Source organism: Rhineura floridana, chromosome 22, assembly GCF_030035675.1.
Source record: "Rhineura floridana isolate rRhiFlo1 chromosome 22, rRhiFlo1.hap2, whole genome shotgun sequence".
NCBI lineage: Eukaryota > Metazoa > Chordata > Lepidosauria > Squamata > Rhineuridae > Rhineura > Rhineura floridana.
Window position 1 is genome coordinate 6436246 of NC_084501.1, and position 19860 is coordinate 6456105.

The 19860-nt window shown below is 46.7% G+C and overlaps 1 protein-coding gene and 1 non-coding gene across 2 annotated transcripts in view; both read left to right on the top strand.

Moving 5' to 3' along the window:
• The window catches only part of MAP3K11 (mitogen-activated protein kinase kinase kinase 11), a 64804-nt gene that overhangs the window by 28601 nt on the left and 16343 nt on the right, over positions 1 to 19860 (top strand). Inside the window, exons 2-5 of the mRNA XM_061606216.1 lie at positions 7669 to 7849; positions 12011 to 12159; positions 15342 to 15517; positions 18227 to 18467. Of these exons, the coding sequence (XP_061462200.1) occupies positions 7669 to 7849; positions 12011 to 12159; positions 15342 to 15517; positions 18227 to 18467 (747 nt within the window). The remainder of the gene's footprint in view (positions 1 to 7668; positions 7850 to 12010; positions 12160 to 15341; positions 15518 to 18226; positions 18468 to 19860) is intronic.
• Positions 15783 to 15901, top strand: LOC133375279 (5S ribosomal RNA). The gene has a single exon (XR_009760126.1). It is a non-coding gene; the product is annotated as a 5S ribosomal RNA (ribosomal RNA).

The window sequence follows — 19860 nt, forward strand, 5'->3', positions numbered from 1 at the left end:
GCTCCTGGGGTTTACGCCCGCTCTTTACTGAGCTGAGACAGATTCGTAAATGAATCGTCACTGCGTAGGAGATAAGAACTACTGACGTCTGTGGTGAAGCCACCACTGGCCCAGGGTGGAAACAGGGAGCAACGGCATGCTTTGCATTTGTTTGGCTCCTCCCTTCCCCTCAGTGTAGGGTGCAGTTGGAAAATCTGCTTTAAAAAAACTGTTGTCTACACAGTGGCTCTCCAGAGCAGAGCTTGGAAAAGTTACTTTTTTTGAACTACAACTCCCATCAGCCCCACCCAGCAAGGCCACTGGATTGGGCTGATGGGAGTTGTAGTTCAAAAAAAGTAACTTTTCCAAGCTCTGCTCCAGAATTTCAGCCCAGGGTCTCTCCCAACCCTACCATGCCCATAGTGGGTGTGTCCACCTCAAACATCTTGCACCCATACACGCAAGACACACACACAGCCCCCCCCCCCCGTCTTATCATCTCCTCCCTGCTTGTGAGATGATGATCAAGGAGGGAGCAGTTTGCATCCCCATTAGGGCACTAAGTGGAAAGGTTAAACCTTTCCAGAACCACCAATCCAGCACTGTAGATACTTTAAAATTAGTAGGTCCAGAAAATTAGTAGGTCCCTGGGGGAGAGACAAGATCAGGCCCCCAGGCCGTGGCTTAACCACGCCTGTTGTACTGCAACCATTGCTAAAATGACTCGACTCAGAAACACCCCACTACAGTCAAGAAAGCCAAGGAGACCTGGCACATCAAAACTGTCCCAAAGCACAACTTTTTCACACAAGAGGAGACATCATCCTGCCTTGCAACTGGGTGTCAGTGTGGTGTGCAGTGGTTAGTGTCGGACTGGAGACCAGGGTTCAAATCCCCACTCAGCCACGCAGCTCGCTGGGTGAGCTTGGGCCATTGTCACTGTCTCTCAGCCTAACCTACTTCACAGGGTTGTTGAGGGGATAAAATGTTTGCAGTATTAAATGATTCTGCTTACAGAGGCATTGTGGTAAGAGAGTCGGACTGGAACCTGGGAGACCAGGGTTCAAATACCCACTCAGCCACAAAGCTCACTGGGTGACCTTGGGCCATTGTCACTGTCTGTCAGCCTAACCTACCTCACAAGGTTGTTGTGGGGATAAAATGGAGAAGGGGGAGAACCATGTTCATATGCTGCCTTGCGCTCCTTGAAGGTGGGATATAAATGTAATAATAAATAAATAAAACCAAAGGGTCTGAGAGGCATCTTTGGGCACTAGAAGCTGCTGTTTACCCGAGTCAGACCATTGGTTAGCCCAGTAATGTCTGCACTGATGGGCAGTATCTGTCCATGGTCTCAGGTCAGGCTCCTTCCCACTGCCTGCTGGAGAGGCCACAAATTGAACTTTGGCTCTTCTGCATGCAAAGCAAAGCAAAGCATATGCTCTGTGGCAGGAGACTGAGGTGAGCCACAAAGGAGCCAGGAATCAGGCAGGAAAGGAATACCCCGAGCATGTTGCTCAAGCAAGGCTTAACAGCCACAGGAAGCCCTTTTATAGTACTTCCTCTCCAGAACGGTCCCATGCCTTACTTGGGTGAGTGGAGTCTGGCCAGCACCACATGCAGTTCAGTGATTCACCACATGGGGAAGTTTACTTGTTAAGTAAACTACCTGGAGGTTTTTTTACAATCAAATGGTATATAAATTTTGTTAAATAAAATAAAGTGTAGCTGAGGGGAGATATGATAGCCCTCTTCAAGTCCTTGGAAAGTTGCTACACAGAGGAGGGCCAGGATCTCTTCTCGATGGTCCCAGAGTGCAGGACACAAAATAATGGGCTCAAGCATCAGGAAAAACGTCCTAACTGTTAGAGCGGTATGACAATGGAACCAATGACCTTCGGAGGTAGTGGGCTCTCCAACACTGGAGGGATTCAAGAGGCAGCTGGACAGCCACCTGTCAGAGATGCTTTGACTTGATGAGCAGGGGGTTGAACTTGATGGCCTTATAGGCCCCTTCCAACGCTATTTTTCTATGTAGTTGTAGAGACCTATATGATGGAATACTCTTCTGGTTGGGGGGGAGGGGATATTATCTGCACATAGAAAACTAGCAGATCACGGACAAGGCTAGGCTAGAAATTAGTTGCTAGTTCATTTCTGGGTCCAATTTAAGGTGTTCACGTCAGTGTTTAAAGCTGTAAACCAGGGGTGTAGTTGTCTGGGGTCTCAAGGGGTCTTAGACCCTTTACTGTTTTGGGAGAAGGGTCCCTATGTCTCTAGCATCCTGTGAGGCAATCAGTACAAAAAGGGAGCATGTTAGCCTCTGAGAAGAATCTTCTAACATGCTTCTTTGTCCTTTCCTGGTGACTGGAACCAATTAGAGTGAAAGAAGATGAGTCAGCCACTGAGATCTACTCTCCCCTTTTGTGCTGATTGGCTCCTAGGAACCATTAACATTAACAAGGATCTCATACTCAACACAGAAGCAAAAGGGGGGGGGAGCTGTGACTAACATGAAGGGACCCAGCACTTCTGAATTTGCCATTAGGGTACTGCTCTAAACGAATTAGACCTGTTGTGGAACCCCACAGAGATGCTTCTGGCACCTTCATCATACAGTAGGGCCCCGCTTATATGGCGGGCTAGGGACCAGGCCCCCGCCGTAAAGCGGAAATCACCGTAAAGCGGAACCCATTGACTATAATGGGTTGCATCGTGCAAAAATGACGCAAAATGATGCAAAAGTGCAAAATCAGCTTTAATACAGGGAACTTCCCCTAACTGAAAGCCACCGCATCAGTGGAACGCCGGAAAACGGAACGCCGTAAAGCGGGGCCCTACTGCATAGTTTCTGCTGAACCCTGAAGACATACCTCTTTACCTTGGCCTTTGACACCTGAGATATGTGTTTTCATGATGCACCCTGTTCCAGTGACTGTAATTTGTTCTAGCAGTTTGCAATATTGAAGTTTAACTTGTCATAACCTGGGCTGGGACCTGATGGTAATTAGTAGTAGCAGTAGCAGTAGAACCCTTCTCCCTGACACACTAGATTTTTTTTTTTTTTTTTGTAAGGACGATCATTCAGCCTCGCAAATCTGTACCTGCAGTTTGAAGAGGCACAATCCAGGCAGGATTTACAAACCTCGCCTGCTGTTTTAAGGGGACGCTGGCATTTGTTTCAAGGAGGGATGGAACAAGTGGGAAGGACAGAGTGGATCTCTGTGAAGACTCCCAAAGGCCAATTGCATGCAGGCATCAGCCAAAAAAGCTGTCTATTAAGAACATAAGAAGAGCCTGCTGGATCAGGCCAGTGGCCCATCTAGTCCAGCATCCTGTTCTCACAGTGGCCAACCAGGTGCCTGGGGGAAGCCCGCAAGCAGGACCCGAGTGCAAGAACACTCTCCCCTCCTGAGGCTTCCAGCAACTGGTTTTCAGAAGCATGCTGCCTCTGACTAGGGTGGCACAGCACAGCCATCACGGCTAGTAGCCATTGATAGCCCTGTCCTCCATGAATTTGTCTAATCTTCTTTTAAAGCCATCCAAGCTGGTGGCCATTACCGCATCTTGTGGGAGCAAATTCCATAGTTTAACTATGCGCTGAGTAAAGAAGTACTTCCTTTTGTCTGTCCTGAATCTTCCAACATTCAGCTTCTTTGAATGTCCACGAGTTCTAGTATTATGAGAGAGGGAGAAGAACTTTTCTCTATCCACTTTCTCAATGCCATGCATAATTTTATACACTTCTATCATGTCTCCTCTGACCCGCCTTTCCTCTAAACTAAAAAGCCCCTTTCCTCGTAAGGGAGTCGCTCCATCCCCTTGATCATTCTGGTTGCCCTCTTCTGAACCTTTTCCAACTCTATAATATCCTTTTTGAGATGAGGCGACCAGAACTGTACTGAACTATTCTAGTGCACAGTGTGGGACCTACGAACCCTCTAGATGGTGCTGGACTCCAGCTCCCACTGTCCCTGACCATTGGCCATGCTGGCTGTGGCTGATGGGAGTTGGAGTCCAATGGCATCTGCAGAAATAAAGGTTTCCTCTTCCCTGAGCTAATAAGAGGAATTCCCCTCTCTCAGAAGAGAATGCCTCTTCTAAAGTCTTCCATTGTTTGCATGCAGTAAGGAATGCTATTTTTTATTTTTATTTTTAAGATCAGAGCTGCAGGTCCTGTGACCCTCCGGACGTTGCTGGATTACAACCCCCATCATCCCTGATTCATTAGTCATGCTGGCTTGGGCTGATGGGAGCTCAAGTCAACAACTTCTGGAGGGTACCGGTAACCAGGATAGGGAAGGCTTCCTAGCAGTTGAACGGACAAAAAACGACAGCTCATCATAATCAGAAAGAATGGCCATCTTTAACATATTCTGTTCTTTTCACCATTCTTTGTTGTGATATTGTGCCAGAACGCAAAAATAAGTGTACCCTTAACTGCCTGCCCCACTGATGGGGGACCAATGTTTTAGCTATGGGGAAGAGCCGGAGCTCAGTGACAGAGCACCTGCTTTGCATGCTGGAGGTTCCCAGCATCTCCAGTTGTGCCTGGGAAGGATTCCTTGTCCGAAACTCCAGAGAGCTGCTGCCAATCAGTGCAGACAATACTGAGCTGGATGGATCAATGGTCTGACTCAGTATCAGGCAGCTTCCTATGGAAGGACCATATCTCGGTGGCAGAGCACATACTTAGCATTATTATTATTATTATTAGAATCATAGAATAGTAGAGTTGGAAGGGGCCTATAAGGCCATCAAGTCCAACCCCCTGCGCAATGCAGGAATCCAAATTAAAGCATTCCTGACAGATGGCTGTCCAGCTGCCTCTTGAAGGCCTTGTTGTTGTTGTTATACCACTTTTTGGCCAAAAGGGCCCCAAAGTTATATTATAAAACATACTGCAAAAGAAATTGCATAAGAAATATTGTAAAAATGCAATGCACACAATTAACAAATCAAAACCATATTTTAAAAATAGCATGAAAACTCAATCAACAATACCAATTATGTAAAAAGATCTAGTACTCGATAGGCATGGCCCATCAGAGGTAGAAGAAATCTGCTATTTATGTTAAGCTGTCCAAAGGCTATCCCAAATCATCCGGCACCCCTTCCTGCATCCCATGGTGGCACACCAAGTGTTGACCTTTGAGGGATGCAGATGTATGCACAGAGTGGCTGCCTCTGGCTGCCCTGCCCTAAATGCCATTCCAGAAGGCAAATGTTTAAAAAGGAGGTAACCCTCCTCTCCCCTCTCAAGTGGCCGGGGGGGGGGGGAGAGGCCTTCTCCCTCATGACCCTCCCAAAGGGGCAATCCCCTTTGGTGTCATGCCCTTCAGCAGGTACCCTGATGGCATGCACTCATGCAAAAAAAGGAAGAGAAAAGAAGCTCCAGGTTCAATCTGGTATCTCCAGGTAGAGCTGACAAAGGTCCTTCTGGACCTGAAACTCTCCAAGAGCTGCTGCCACTTAGGATGAACGATATGAAGTAGATGGGCCAGGGGTCTGACACAACTGATAAATGCAACCCAGTCAAAGCCAGAGGTGACGCTGATGGTATCTCTTGGATGTCTGGAGGACATCAATGTGATCAACAAGGGTATTGTGTCCCCATTGGGATGGGTGTGGAGCCTGGGAGTTTTGCCTGACGCGACCCTGGCTCTTGATGAGTAGGTTGTGCTTCCTGACTATTCTGCAGACCCCACTCCTCCTTGGATAGAGGAGATCTTGCAATGCTGATCCATGCTTTCATAACCATCCATCCTTGAATACCAAAAAGTGTTCTGTGGGGTGAGGTGGGGACTGCTCTTGAAGCTGGTGCTGATGGGAGCTGGAATCCAACAACATCCTGAGGGCCACAGGTTCCCCATCCCAGCTATAATCCCTTTCATGGCCTGGGCACTGCATATTTCAGAGTCGGCCCCTCCTCATATTGTCCTCCACACAAGCTTATGGCTCTTGGAGCATCCTACAGATTCACTGAAAAATGTGCAAAGTAATTTTGTTTGCCCTTGTTTATGTATTTAAAGTGTCCTGTTGAAGTTAAAATGTGCTTTGCAGCTGAGGATTTAGGGATTGTTCTTCTATTTGTATTTTAATCTATTTTAATTTTTTGTGATTTTACTGTTTACAGTTTTATTATGTACATGTTTGATTTTATTTTTGTAAGCCGCCTTGAATGCCCGATTATAGGGTAGAAGGGCGGGACAGAAATATTTTAAAGAAAGAAGGAAAAAGAAAGAACAGCTTCAGACAGCAATTATTAAACTTTTTTTAAGGGGGTAACCACTCGATTTATGTAACTTCAAAGTTGATAACGAGGACATTGAACTTGTCAAGGACTATCAATACCTCGGCACAGTCATTAACCAAAATGGAGGCAACAGTCAAGAAATCAGAAGAAGGCTAGGACTGGGGAGGGCAGCGGTGAGAAAACGAGAAAAGGTCCCCAAATGCAAAGACATATCACTGAACACTAAAATCAGGATCATTCAGATCATGGTGTTCCTGATCTCTATGTATGGATGTGAAAGTTAGATTGTTGCCACCCTGGGCTCCTGCTGGGAGGGAGGGAGGGAGGGATATAAATCAAATAATAAATAAATAGTGAAAAAAGTGGATAAGAGAAAAACCAGCTCATTTGAAATGTGGTGTCGGAGGAGAGCTTTGCAGATACCATGGACTGCGTAAAAGACAAATAATTAGGTGTTAGAACAGATTAAACCAGAACTATCACTAGAAGCTACAGTGATGAAACTGAGGTTATCATACATTGAACACATAAGGAGAAGACCTGATTCACTAGAAAAGACAATAATGCTGAGAAAAACAGAAGGGGGTAGAAAAAGAGGAAGGCCAAACAAGAGATGGATTGATTCCATAAAGGAAGCCACAGACCTGAACTTACAAGATCTGAACAGGGTGGTTCACGACAGAAGCTATTGGGGTCGCCATAAGTCATAATCGACTTGAAGGCACATGACATACATACAACCACTCAAAAGTTGCTGGGTGTCTTGGCAGATCAGCTGATAACCATTTTTCCCGCATTAACGACATCATCAAACCCAGTGCTGTATTATGAAAATCACAGGCTGTAGTCCAAGCCTCTGAGAAGGGCCCCTTTCACTGGCAGATTTTAAATAAAAACTTGGTAGACCGTGACAGTGCTATATTGTGAGAGTTACAGGCCCTAAGCCGGGGCCCTTGATTACTGATCCGATAAATCTGTCCCTGAACAAAACAGCCTTAGATCTCCGTTGCAAAAAAAACCCCACCTAGCGCAGAGCCAAATACTGATAGTCTTGACTGTTCCACAGCTTTTCCATGCACCACCTCAATGAAGCTCACTCACCAGTGTTCCACAGTTCCGCAGACTTCTGGCTTAGGACAAAATAATTGCCTACAAGGGTGGGAAGAATGGTACATGTCTGTGCTACTAGAGAAAAAGCAGTTTGCTGTACTTGTGACAAAGATGAGGGACTCTGAGAATGTGAAGAGTGCTACTCACCCGAGCAACTTCTTAGACATGCCTTGGGAATGATAGGGCAAGGCTTCGAGGCTGTAGGGAATGAGGAGCAGGCAAGCTTGGGCCTGAAGGGCTCTCTTCTTTCCTGGATGGAGGCCTCCAAGCCTCTTTCTTTGGCTGTACTCAAAATCCCACAACTGTGTCTTGTCTTCCCGCAGTTCTGCTGGCTGAATATGTGGGCGACGGAGACGTGAGCGGGAAGACGCTGAAGATCACAGACTTTGGGCTGGCCCGTGAGTGGCACAAGACGACGAAGATGAGCACAGCGGGCACCTACGCCTGGATGGCACCAGAAGTCATCAAAAGCTCCACCTTCTCCCGGGGCAGCGACGTCTGGAGGTGAGAGGATGGGGTGGGGCCCGTCTAAACTTTGCTTTGAGGGTCGGAATCCAAGTTTGCAGGCAAAGGGAGGGATCTCTTGCCCTGGGACACCTCCCTTGCCAAAACGGCGCCCCCAGTTTAAAAATGAGCACCCTGTGTGGAAGTCCCAGGTAGCTTACGGCTTCTTCATGCTGCTGTTCAAAGCGCAAAATGCGGCGGTGAGACTGCTCACTGGGGCAGGGTATCGCCAACATGCCACCCCACTGCTAAACGAATTGCACTGGCTGCCCATTAGCTACTGGGTCATGTTCAAGGTTTTGGGTTTGGTGTACAAAGCCCTATACAGCTCAGGACCAGGATACCTGAAAGAACGTCTTACCCCTTATACACCCAGTCGATCACTGCGCTCTGCAGGTGAGGGCCTCCTGCAGATACCATCTTATTAGGAGGTCCGTTCCGCACAACATAGGAAATGGACCTTTAGTGTGGCGGCACCTACCCTGTGGAATTCCCTCCCCTTAAATATTAGGCAGGCGCCATCTCTGTTATCTTTTCAGCGCCTATTGAAGACCTTCCTGTTTCGACAAGTCTTTTAAGTTGAGACCTTATCCCAGTCTGCGTCTGTGTTGGAATTACTTTTAAGACCTTTTTAAAGTGTTTTTTAAGATATGTTTTTAATATGGTTTAAAAGATGTTTTGTTTTAATATTTTTAAAGTCTGTTTTTAAGATGTTTTAGAGTGTTTTTGGTGTTTTTGTTTGCTGCCCTGGGCCCCTGCTGGGAGGAAGGGCGGGATATTATTATTATTATTATTATTATTATTATTATTATTATTATTATTATTATTATCCATCATCTGCGGAACTCCCCAGTAGGTACATAGGAACCTAGGACCTGCCTTACACCAAATCAGAGCATTGGACCATCTGGCTCAGTGTTGTCCACACTGACTGGCAGGGGCTCTTCAGGGTGTCAGAGAGGGGTCCCTCCCTGCCTTCCCTGGAGATGCCAGAGACTGAACCTGCATGCAAAGCAGATGTTCTACCGCTGAGCTGTGGCCCTTCCTCGAGGCAGGTAAATGTGTGTGCACGCAAGGGAGAGGGTCCCTCCTTTTCCAGAAGGCTGGGCTAAAGTTGTAGCTTCAGTAGCGATGTAGCTCCGAGCGAGAGGTTCCACCCCTTCCTGGCTCTTAGCCAGGCCCTGATCCAGGTAGGTGCTCACATGCACTTCCCCTCCCTTCCCACGTAGCCTCATGTGCATCTAGCTGGGCACTCTGCCAGCAGCCCCAAGACTCCTGCCTTTCTCGCCATCTCCTTTGCTCCTGTGGCCCTGCAGGAGATTTGGAGGGGGGAAGGTCTGCGAGCTGATCAGGAAACCAGCAGTGGTGGCTGGTGGCTCCATGTCAGTGGGGCACTGCAATCCACTCCGGATTTTACTTCAGACTTTCAAGGAGCTGGCCAAGGTGCGAAAGCTGAACTCTGGCAGAGTGTGTGGGAGGCAGGTCCACACCATACATTTAAAGCACATCCAATGGACATTTAAAGCACATCACTTCCTCCAAAGGATGCTGGGAATTGTAGTTTGTTAAAGGTGCTCTGTGAAGGGAAGAACACAGTTCCCAGAATTCTTTGGGGGGAAGTCATGTGCTTTAAATGTGTGTTCGATGTGATTTAAATGTATGGTGTGAATCTGCCTTCTAGAGACAAGGGGGTATGCACAAGATAGCTGGGTTACAAGTGACTGAAACCATTTTGCATTGTTTTCAGGACCCATCCTATTCCTGTGAATGCAATGTATTGTAATGGTTTGTAATGCTGTGTTTTATATTTCTGTAACCTGCCCTGGGACCCTACCAGTGAAGAGTGGGCAATAAATATAATCATAATAATAAAAGAATAGGTATTGTGCAAAACCTTTTCAAGTAGGTGAGCTTGTCGTGAACCCCTCAGTCTGCACTCACTCGTGATCTCAACCATCAGTCTCAAGCGTGTGTATAAAAAAGAGATGGCTTTTAATTTCTAGATTTCCTAGTATTTCCTTGTGAATCCCTATTCAGGCATTTTTAAATTCTATCCACGGAGAAGCACACTTCCCCCACCCGTCCTTGAGTGGGTAAGTCCGAAGGGGGATTGCAGCTGGTTTGGCTGAATACACTTACAGTCCTCCCCACAATCAGGAGTCCTGCACCATCGAGGTTTCCGAACACGGGGAGATTTGTAACCACATTCAGCTAATCGTGCTTACAATTTATTTAAAGCATTGTTTATCCTGCTCATCAGCCAGGGAGGCTCCCTGGATGGCTTACAAATACCTGTACTAAGACAGTCCCTGCTTTCGGGCTTACTATCTAAAAGTCTGGCACAAAAGGAACATGAATTATTGTTATTATTACATTTATATCTCACCTTCCCTCCAAGGAGTTCCAGGTGGCGTACAAACATAGCTCTCCCCCTCCTGATTTTATCCTCACAACAACCCTGTGAGGTAGGTTAGGCTGAGAGACAGTGACTGCCCCAAGGTCACCCAGTGAGCTTCATGGCAGAGCAAGGATTTGAACCCTGGTCTGCCAGGCCCCAGTCCAACACTCTGACCAGCGTTAGAGGAGGAGGGGGGGAAAGTAACTTCAGTTCTAGAGTTCTTGTAATGACCAGTTGGAGTGATAAGAGTTCGAGGAGAAGAGGAGCACTTAGTTACAGAATTCTTGTAATGACCAGATGGAATAGATGATCAACAGGGAGGAGAAAGGGACAGAGTGGGGCACGGATACAGTTTCAGGATGTCTGAATTAGGGAGGGAAAGATCTGTCCATTTCAGTCCTCTCCGTTTATCATTTTTCCAATCTTCATTTCAGTTCTCCACGTTTCTGCAGTACTTTGCGAATTTACATATTAAAATTTCCTCATGAGAATTCTCCAGCACTTTAGCGCAAATTTCTCCTAATAAACACATTTTTGTAGGCAGTTTTGACACAGGTACACATTTTTGTGTACACATTTCAATTACATCTGATACAGAGGCTGCGACCCTATCTTCCGGTTCATCTGCTCCCGCGGGTAGTGCCTGCCCTGGTCTCCTCTTGCCTAGACTACTGTAATGCGCTCTACGTGGGACTACCCTTGAAGACGGTCCGGAAATTACAGCTGGTGCAAAATGCGGCGGCACGGTTGATTAAGAATAGCCGCCGGCGGGATCACATCACCCCAGTGCTTGAAGATCTGCATTGGTTACCAGTTGTTTACCGAGCCCAATTCAAGGTGTTGGTGTTAACCTTTAAAGCCCTACACGGTTTCGGTCCAGGGTATCTGAAGGAGCGCCTCCAGCATCACCAAGTATGGCGCCTGACAAAATCAGCCTCTCAAGACCTTCTCTCGGTCCCACCAGTTAGAACAGCTAGACTGGTGCGGACCAGAGAGAGGGCATTTTCGGTTGTGGCCCCCGCCCTCTGGAACTCTCTGCCATACGACCTACGCCATGTCCCCTCCTTGGCAGGTTTCCGCCAAGGACTAAAAACATGGCTGTTTCAGTGGGCATATAGAATCCCTAGTTAATTCTAATTCTACAGTGTATAGATGTGGGTAAATTGAACATGTTATGATTGTATTTATATGTGTATTTTAAATTTTAATTATGTACGCCGCCTAGAGTGGCTGTTTATTCAGCCAGACAGGCAGCCTAAAAATAAAATTTTATTTTTATTATTATTATTATTTTGCAAGCCATTTCTCACCATATAATGCATTTTCATATGTTATTTTCACTCATATATTCAATTTTATGCACGCTTTCCCCTAATAGATGCATTTTTGTCGTAAACATTGTTTGGTTGGCAAACTGTATTGCAAAATTCAAATAAGTGCACGTTTTGAAGGAGGGCTGCATTTTGGTCCTCATATTGTTTTGGAAATGGCGAATTTGATAGATTCGGCTTCCAATACGAACTGAATTGAAATTCTCACCCAACCCAAGGATTCATGAGGAGGGCCTTTATAACCTTCCCCCACCGCCCCGCCCCAAGAAAAGATCAGGCTTCAGATTCCGTACAACCTTAGGAGAAGAGAAGAGCCCAGATCGCCATCTGGACTGCTGTTCTGAAAGGATAGCAAAATGCCACCTCGCAAGAAGGTGGGGTCCCAGCTGGCTCTAGAATTTAGTCCTCCCTCTCATGTCCTTTTCTCTCCAGCTATGGCGTACTTCTTTGGGAGCTTCTCACTGGCGAGGTTCCATACCGGGGCATCGATGGCCTCGCCGTGGCCTATGGCGTTGCTGTAAACAAGCTGACGCTTCCTATCCCGTCTACGTGTCCGGAACCCTTTGCGCGTCTCATGGCAGGTAAGCGGGGAAAATAAAGGAGGCAGGACTTCTTTGGGATCCTCTCCAAAGCCCTGCAAAAGAGGTGGGGAGGGTGTGGGGAAGCAAAAGGTCCCCCACCCCAGCTGACCATTTTTAGCCACCTTCGTCAACTTGATGCTTTCCAGCTGTTTTGGACTCAGACCCGGCCTTGGTGGCTGGGGCAGATGGGAACTGTAGTCCAAAATATCTGGAGGGCACCAGGTTAGCGAAGGCTGAGTCTGCGTTCGGTGCTGGGGCTGATGTTGATGGGGATTGGGCACAAAGAAACATTCCAGCGTGCTAGAAAATGTGTGAAAATGTTCAGTATTTACATTTTGAGTTTATCCATATTGAAAGTTGTATATATCTGCATGCTTTGTGTTTATTAGAATTATTTTCAGTTTTTAAAGAAATGTTTTAAAACCCCTTTAATGTCATATTTTCATTTTTACACATTTCAAATATGTATGCTTTAATGAAGTTTAAATTTAAATTTGATGCTAAAAATTCATATATTACAAGATAGTATCTGTGGCCAGTGTTTTCGCAGGTGATTTCGCTCCCTCCTGGCCATAAAATCTCTCATCTCTCCCTGACAGTCTTCCACACACATTCAATTCATATCCTTGTTCTTCCTTCACTAGGGGCCTTCTCCCTGCCTCACCCCTTTGCCTAGAGCAGAGCAACTCAGCCAATAGCTAGGGACGTTTCTGCCTGCCCTTCGCCATTCGCTGGGACCAGAGCAGCTCAAACAAAAGCCACTAAGGATTTTTCTGCCTGCCTCACCCTTCTGTCCACATCAGAGCAGCTCAACCAATAGCAGCCAGGGATGCTGCCTGCCTGCCCCACACCGTATTCATGATCAAAGCAGTTCAATCAGTAGCCATCAGGAATTTTCCTGTCTGCCCACCCCTCTGTCTAGATCGGAGTAGTTCCAGTACTGCCTCAAAGCCTCCGTTCAGATTGCTCCTTAAAACACAGCCTCAAGCCTCTGTGTCCACTGGGGGTGGGGGCCACATCCACACCATATCACACTCTTCCTCACCTCTCCTTCCTGACCCAGGCCAGCCTCAATTAGCACCTGATTCTCCCCCCAATGCCTCCCTGCTTCTTCAGCCCTTGAAGCCCTCACCAGTCGATACTGCTAAATGCTGTTCATCTTGTAGACCGCATTGAAGGCCACCCTTTCCAATCTATGGCCGTGTTCCTCCTTTAACAGTCAACCCATCAAAAAACCCAGATATGAACTCATATAATGAATAAGAGTACCTCTGAGCATGTATTGGCTACTTTTCTCTCACCACTGAGCAGCTGCAGCTTTGGACTGCGGAAGCTGCTTTAAACCCACCTGGTCAAGCGATCTGCCTATCCGGCCCAGTGTTGTTTGCTCTGATATATTTATTTATTTATTGCATTTATATCCCACCTTTCACCCAAGGAGCTCAAGATGGTGAACAAACATGGTTCTCCCGGCTGGGGATTTGAACTCTTCCAGGTCCCAGTCTGACACTCTAACCCAGAGGCTCCCAAACCTGCTCTAACCACTACAGCACGCTGCTGTATCAGCAGTGGCTCTCCAGGGTCTCTGGTAGAGAAGGATCTTCCCAATCAGCTGCTGCCTGATCCTTTTCCCTGGAGATGCCAGGGATTAAACCTGGGACCCTCTGCTTGCAGAGCACGAGCTGTAACACCGAGCTATGAGAAACAGTGTACAAGGGAGTATTGGGTGTCCTGAGTTCAGATCCCTGCCGAACTCTACAACTGCTGAGCATCTTTTGGGGCTAGTCTACCACCTTGATGGTAGCATTAGCAGTAGCACATTTTTAGCCTGCCTTGCGATGCTAGGTGAAACCCTCCCGTGCAAAAATAGCACCATTTATTTGTTCTGTACAGGGGCTAGCACAGGGGTTCCCAAACTGTGGTCTGTGGACCAGCGGCGGCTGGGGGCTTCATGTCAGTGGGCACTGAACTGAGGAGAGGGGAATAAAACCCTCCAGGTGCCAAGGTCAAACTGAAAACGACATGCAGCGTGGATATAAACCGTTCAAATGTTTATTCAGGCCCAGTGCACTTCTCTTCTTGGAAAATGGAAATGGACTGCCTTCAAGTCGATCCCGACTTATGGCGACCCTATGAATAGGGATTTCATGGTAAGCGGTGTTCAGAGGGGGTTTCCTATTGCCTCCCTCTGAGGCTCGTCCTCCCCAGCTGGCTAGGGCCTGATCAGCTTGCCACAGCTGCACAAGCCAGCCCCTTCCTTGTCCGCAACTGCCAGCTGGGGGGCAACTGGGCTCCTTGGGACTACGCAGCTTGCCCACAGCTGCACAGGTGGCAGGGCATGTAACCCCTGAGCCACTCACTGTGGGGGGGATCCTTAGCTAGCCCTTGACACCCAGAAGACATGAGCAGGGATTAGTTTGTCTGTGTTCTTCCTTGATATCTAAAAGGAATAACTGTCAAGGTGTTTGAGATTGCCCGTGAGGAAGAACTTTGATAACCCAAAATGTGTCAGGCCTGAATAAACATTTGAATGGTTTTATGTCCACACGGCTTATCGTTTTCTGTTTGACCTTGACGCCTTGAGGGTTTTTTTTCCTCTCCTGCGTTCTGTGGGTTTCCCTGTTGTTTCTGCCTTCCAGATCAGTGGGGCAGTGGAAACCGCTCCAGGTTTTACTCCGAACTCTCAGGGAGCTGTCCAAGGCGCTCCACCAATGGTCTGCAAGCAGCGTCATTCAGGTGGTCTATAACGTGTCTGCTTTAAATACTCATATTGATTTTAATGGCGTTTCTGCTGCTTTATTGTATTTTACTGTATTATAATTCGAATCCTGTAATACGATAAAATGCCGTATAAGAAACAAAAGAAGCAATGAAAAGACAATTAAAAACCACACAGCGTCTTGCACAGCCCATCACAATTGCTACAACAGGCAGAAAAATCATTAAGTGGTCTGGGAAAACCACCAAGTAGTCTGCGTGGGGAAATGCTGGGAAACCACTGGTATAGCATATCATGGGGTCCCACATAAATAGTGAACAGATCTAACGGCTAGTCATCTAAAGAAGAAAGGCTTCTACAATGCAAAAGGAGAGACCTCTGTGAGGCTGGCCGCTTCCAGCACAGGTTTGACACCTCTGTACATTTTGTCTCCCTCCTCCCGCTTCTCCGTTGGTCCTACCAGAGTGCTGGGAGCAAGATCCCCATCGGCGTCCTAGCTTTGCATCCATCCTGTCCCAGCTGACGGTGCTGGAGGCTCAGGTTCTGCACGACATGCCCCAGGAGTCCTTCCACTCCATGCAGGATGACTGGAAAGTCGAGATCCAGGACATGTTTGATGAGCTGCGGGCAAAGGAGAAGGTAAGGAGTAGAGTAAAGGAGCTGGAACATTAAAGTTCCAAGCTGGGCTCAGATCTAGGACTTATTTGCTGTTGAATTACTATTGTTGTTGTTAATAAATAAATAAATAAAATTTTATTTATTAGTCGCCCATCTGTCCGAGTCAACGGACACTCTGGGCGACGTACAACAATACAATACAACAATTCAAATACAGTATAAAATAATATATAAATATTAATATTAATATTAATATCAATACTGTTGATGTTATTAATAATAATAATAATATGGCCATACTACCCTGAACACGCCTGATCTCGTCCGTACTCAGAAGCTAAGCAGGGTCAGGCCTGGTTAGTACTTGGATGGGCGACCGCCTGGGAATACCGGGTGCTGTAGGCTTAGAGGAAGGCAATGGGAAACCACCTCAGAATACCTCTTACCATGAAAACCCTATGAATATATATATATATAAAAGATTCATAGGGTCGCCATAAGTTGTAATCAACTTGAAGGCATTTAACAAAATAATAATAATAGAATTTATATCCCATTGAGAGGCAGTGTGGTGTAGTGGTTAAGGTGTTGGACTACGACCTGGGAGACCAGGGTTCGAATCCCCACACAGCCATGAAGCTCACTGGGTGACCTTGGGCCTCTCAGCCTCACAGGAAGGCAATGGTAACCCCCCCCCGAATACCCCTTACCATGAAAACCCTATTCTTAGGGTCGCCATAAGTCAGAATCTACTTGAAGGCAGTCCATTTCCATATCCCATTATATTGCAGGGTGGCAAACACGTAAACAAAACTTTTTTTAAAGCATTCTAAACAAAGTTAAAAACATTCTTTCGTCCAGTGATCTCTGGGTTGCTGGGATCGGTCTTCCTTCAGCCATCAAATGCCTGGGTAAACGGAAATGTTTTCAAATTCCTTCTAAAAGTCAATAATGATGGAGAAAGATGCATCTCACTGGGGGGGAGGGCATTCCACAAACAGAGAGCAACCGCTGAAAAGGCCCTGTCACAGCTCAGCGCCGACCAGGCAACCCCCCAGTTGCGACATCACCACCAAGGCCTCATCTGGCGATCACAGGATCTAATATGGTTGATACTGGGGAAGGCGTTCTTTTAGGGACTTGGTTCCCAAGCTATATATGCACCAACCCCTTGAATTGGGTCTAGTAGCTCACTGGCAACCAGTGCAAGTGCGTTCAGGATGGAGACACATGGACCCACTAAGCTGCCCCACTTACCAGCCTACCGGCCGCATTCTACACTGACCTTCCCCAGCCTGGTGCCCTCCAGATGGCTGGGACTACAACTCCCATCAGCCAGTGCTGGCCGGCGCTGATGGGAGCTGTAGTCCGAAATATATATGGAGAGCAACTGGTTTTGGAACTAGACGTGACTGGGATGTGTCCTCGAACTCAAATAATGCGTCTTTTGCTTGTCTGGATAAAGAGGGGAGTGTGAGCGTGTGTAGAAAGGGAAGGTTGCTCAGAAGTGAATGTACCCCCCGGCCTGAAAGACGTTATTTATTTTATTTATTTATTTTTATTTATTTTGTTGCATTTATATACCGCCCATAGCAAGTAGCTCTCAGGTTCCCCAACTCTGCCTCACCCAGGGGTTAAATATGGGGGCTGGATACTGTATGCTGTTGACAGGCCCTCTAGGGATGCATGTGAATCCGGGATGAGGTTAAGTGCATCCGCACAGAGAGAGGCATTCATTACGGACCAGGTGAAAAACTGAACTGAACCGGGCTCACTTGGTTTAATTTTCATAGGAGAAAACAATCCTTGACCAACGACCAAATCAAGAAAAGCAAAGAAAGTAAGGGTTTAATCAGACATGATATGATTCTAAAACTTACAGAAATGAATAGTCTATAATATGCCAATATGCCCAAATATAATATAAATAGTATAAATATTATTTGAGGTTGGTTGTGCGTTTTATCTTTGCATTTATATTTCTGAATTTGTACACCTCTGCACTTTGTATATTTGGTCTACAGAGCTAACCATTCACATCACACCCTCTGTAGTAAAGTGCACGTGCATTTGAAACTGGGCGTTATTGTGTGTTCTGTTGGCTAGCAGCCAAGACTATATTTTCCACTATTCATTTCCATATATATATATTTTTAGAATCATATCATGTCTGATTAGACCTTGACTTCCTTTGCTTTTCTTAATTTTCATAGGAACAGAGCAAGCTGCCCTAACCTGAGTCAGACCACTGGTGCTCCTAGCTCAGATTGTCCCCGCCAGGGCTGAGGAGTCCTCCAGATATGGATGGGTTCTGGGTCCTATCAGCCCCGAGTAAATATGCACCAAGATCAAGGCCTCAGATTGTGCGCCCTCCTGTGTGTGCTTACCTAGCAGTAAGCTCCACCAAATACAGCAGATGGGAAAGGCTGTAGTTCAACGGTACAGCACCTCTTTGCACACAGAACGTCCCAGGTTCGATCTCTAGTGGCATCTACAGGTAGGGCCGGGATAGAACCCTGTCTGAAATCCTGGAGGAGCCACTAACAGCCAGTGTGGACAGCAATGAGCTAGAAGGACCAGCGGTCTGACTCAGGCAGATTCCTATGTGACCCCTCCCCAGGCCCCGACACCTCTCATTTGAGGACGGTGGCCACATCCAGCCCTCTGAAAGCCAGGGCTCTCTCTTTCCATCTTTGCCCGGGCCCACCAGTGCCCCCCTCTTCTCCACAGGAGCTGCTGAGCCGTGAGGAGGAGCTGAAGCAGGCGGCCCTGAAGCAGAAGTCTCAGGAGGAATTCCTGAGGCAGAGAGAGCACGAGTTGGCCCAGTGGGAGCAGGAGGTCTTTGAGCGGGAGCTGAGCCTCCTCATCCAGCAGATGAACCGGGAGCGCCCCCACGTCAAGAAGCGGAAGGGGACCTTCAAGAGGAACAAGCTGAAAGGAAGGGACAGCGAGCACATCAGCATGCCCCTCGGTACGGCCCACCAGGAGGAAAGAGGGCGGGGGGGCACGGAGCGCACCCGGGGTGCTCTCTTGACAACAGGCCTTCAAGGAAGATAGGGTTGTAGCCAATGTCAGTCCTACCCAGAGTAGACCCACTGAAGGGAACAGACATGACTAAGGTCACTGTCACACCAGGTGGCTTCCCCCAAGGAATTCTGGGAAGCGTTGTTTGTGAAGGGTGCTGAGAGTTGTTAGGAGACCCCTTTTTCCCTCACAGAGCTACAATTCCCTGAGTGGTTTACTAGAAAAATCCCTCTTCTCAGGGACCTCTGGGAACTGTGGTTCTGTGAAGGGAACAGGGGTCTCTTAACTCTCAGCACCCTTCACAAACGACACTTCCCTGGATTCTTTGGGGGACGCCATGACTGTTTACAGTGGAATAATACTGGAATAAATGCATGGTGTGAATGTGGCCTAAGTTAGGTCCATTGGGTTGTAGCCAACAGAGTCCTACTCAGAGGAGACCCGTTGAAATTAATGAAACTAAATTAGGGTAGGAGTAGTAGGAGTAGTGCTAGTATTATTGTTTGAATTTGAATGCTACTTTTCCATGTAAATATGCTCAAAGCAGCTTACAACCACAACAAAAATGGAAGTCACTACATCAATAATAAAATAATAAATTCAGAGCATAACAATCCAACAAATAAGTCAGTTTGATTACATGAACATTATTATTAATTATTATTATTTATTTCATTTGTTGGTCACCTCATACTACTTACAACAGATTTCAAAACATACAATATGCCACAAATTTAATAACATACAATATAAAAACTTAAAACCCAAACAAAAGAAACTAAGACAACATACCTCAAGGGCCAAAGGCCTGAGTAAAAAGGTGTTGCCTCCCTTGGGAGAGCATTCCACAGCCGGGGGGCCACCACTGAAAAGGCCCGTTCTCATGTTGCTAGCCTCCAAGCCTTCTGTGGAGGGGAACAGGAAGAAGGGCCTCTGATGGTGAGCACAGGGTCCGGGTCAGTTCATAACACTTAAAATAATCCTAAAATAAACAATCAATCAATTAAAACATATCAATGAATGAGAAAAATAATAAACATTCCGATACAAAAATACAAGAAAACAGTCTGTCACCCCAGCTCTGCTGTTAATCTAGCTGCTGCTAAGAATTTGATGCTAGTCCTACTCAGAGTAGGACCATTGACATTCATAGACATGACTGACTTAGGTTCATTAATGTCAGTAAGTCTGCTCTGAGTGGGACTTAGATAAATACAAACCCATTCTTCACGAAGCAGTTTATAAAACACACATGAAATATAACCATTAATTTCAGGGGGTCTACTCTGAGTAGAATTTAGCTCAGTATGACCCATAGGAAGCTGGTTTATACCACCTCA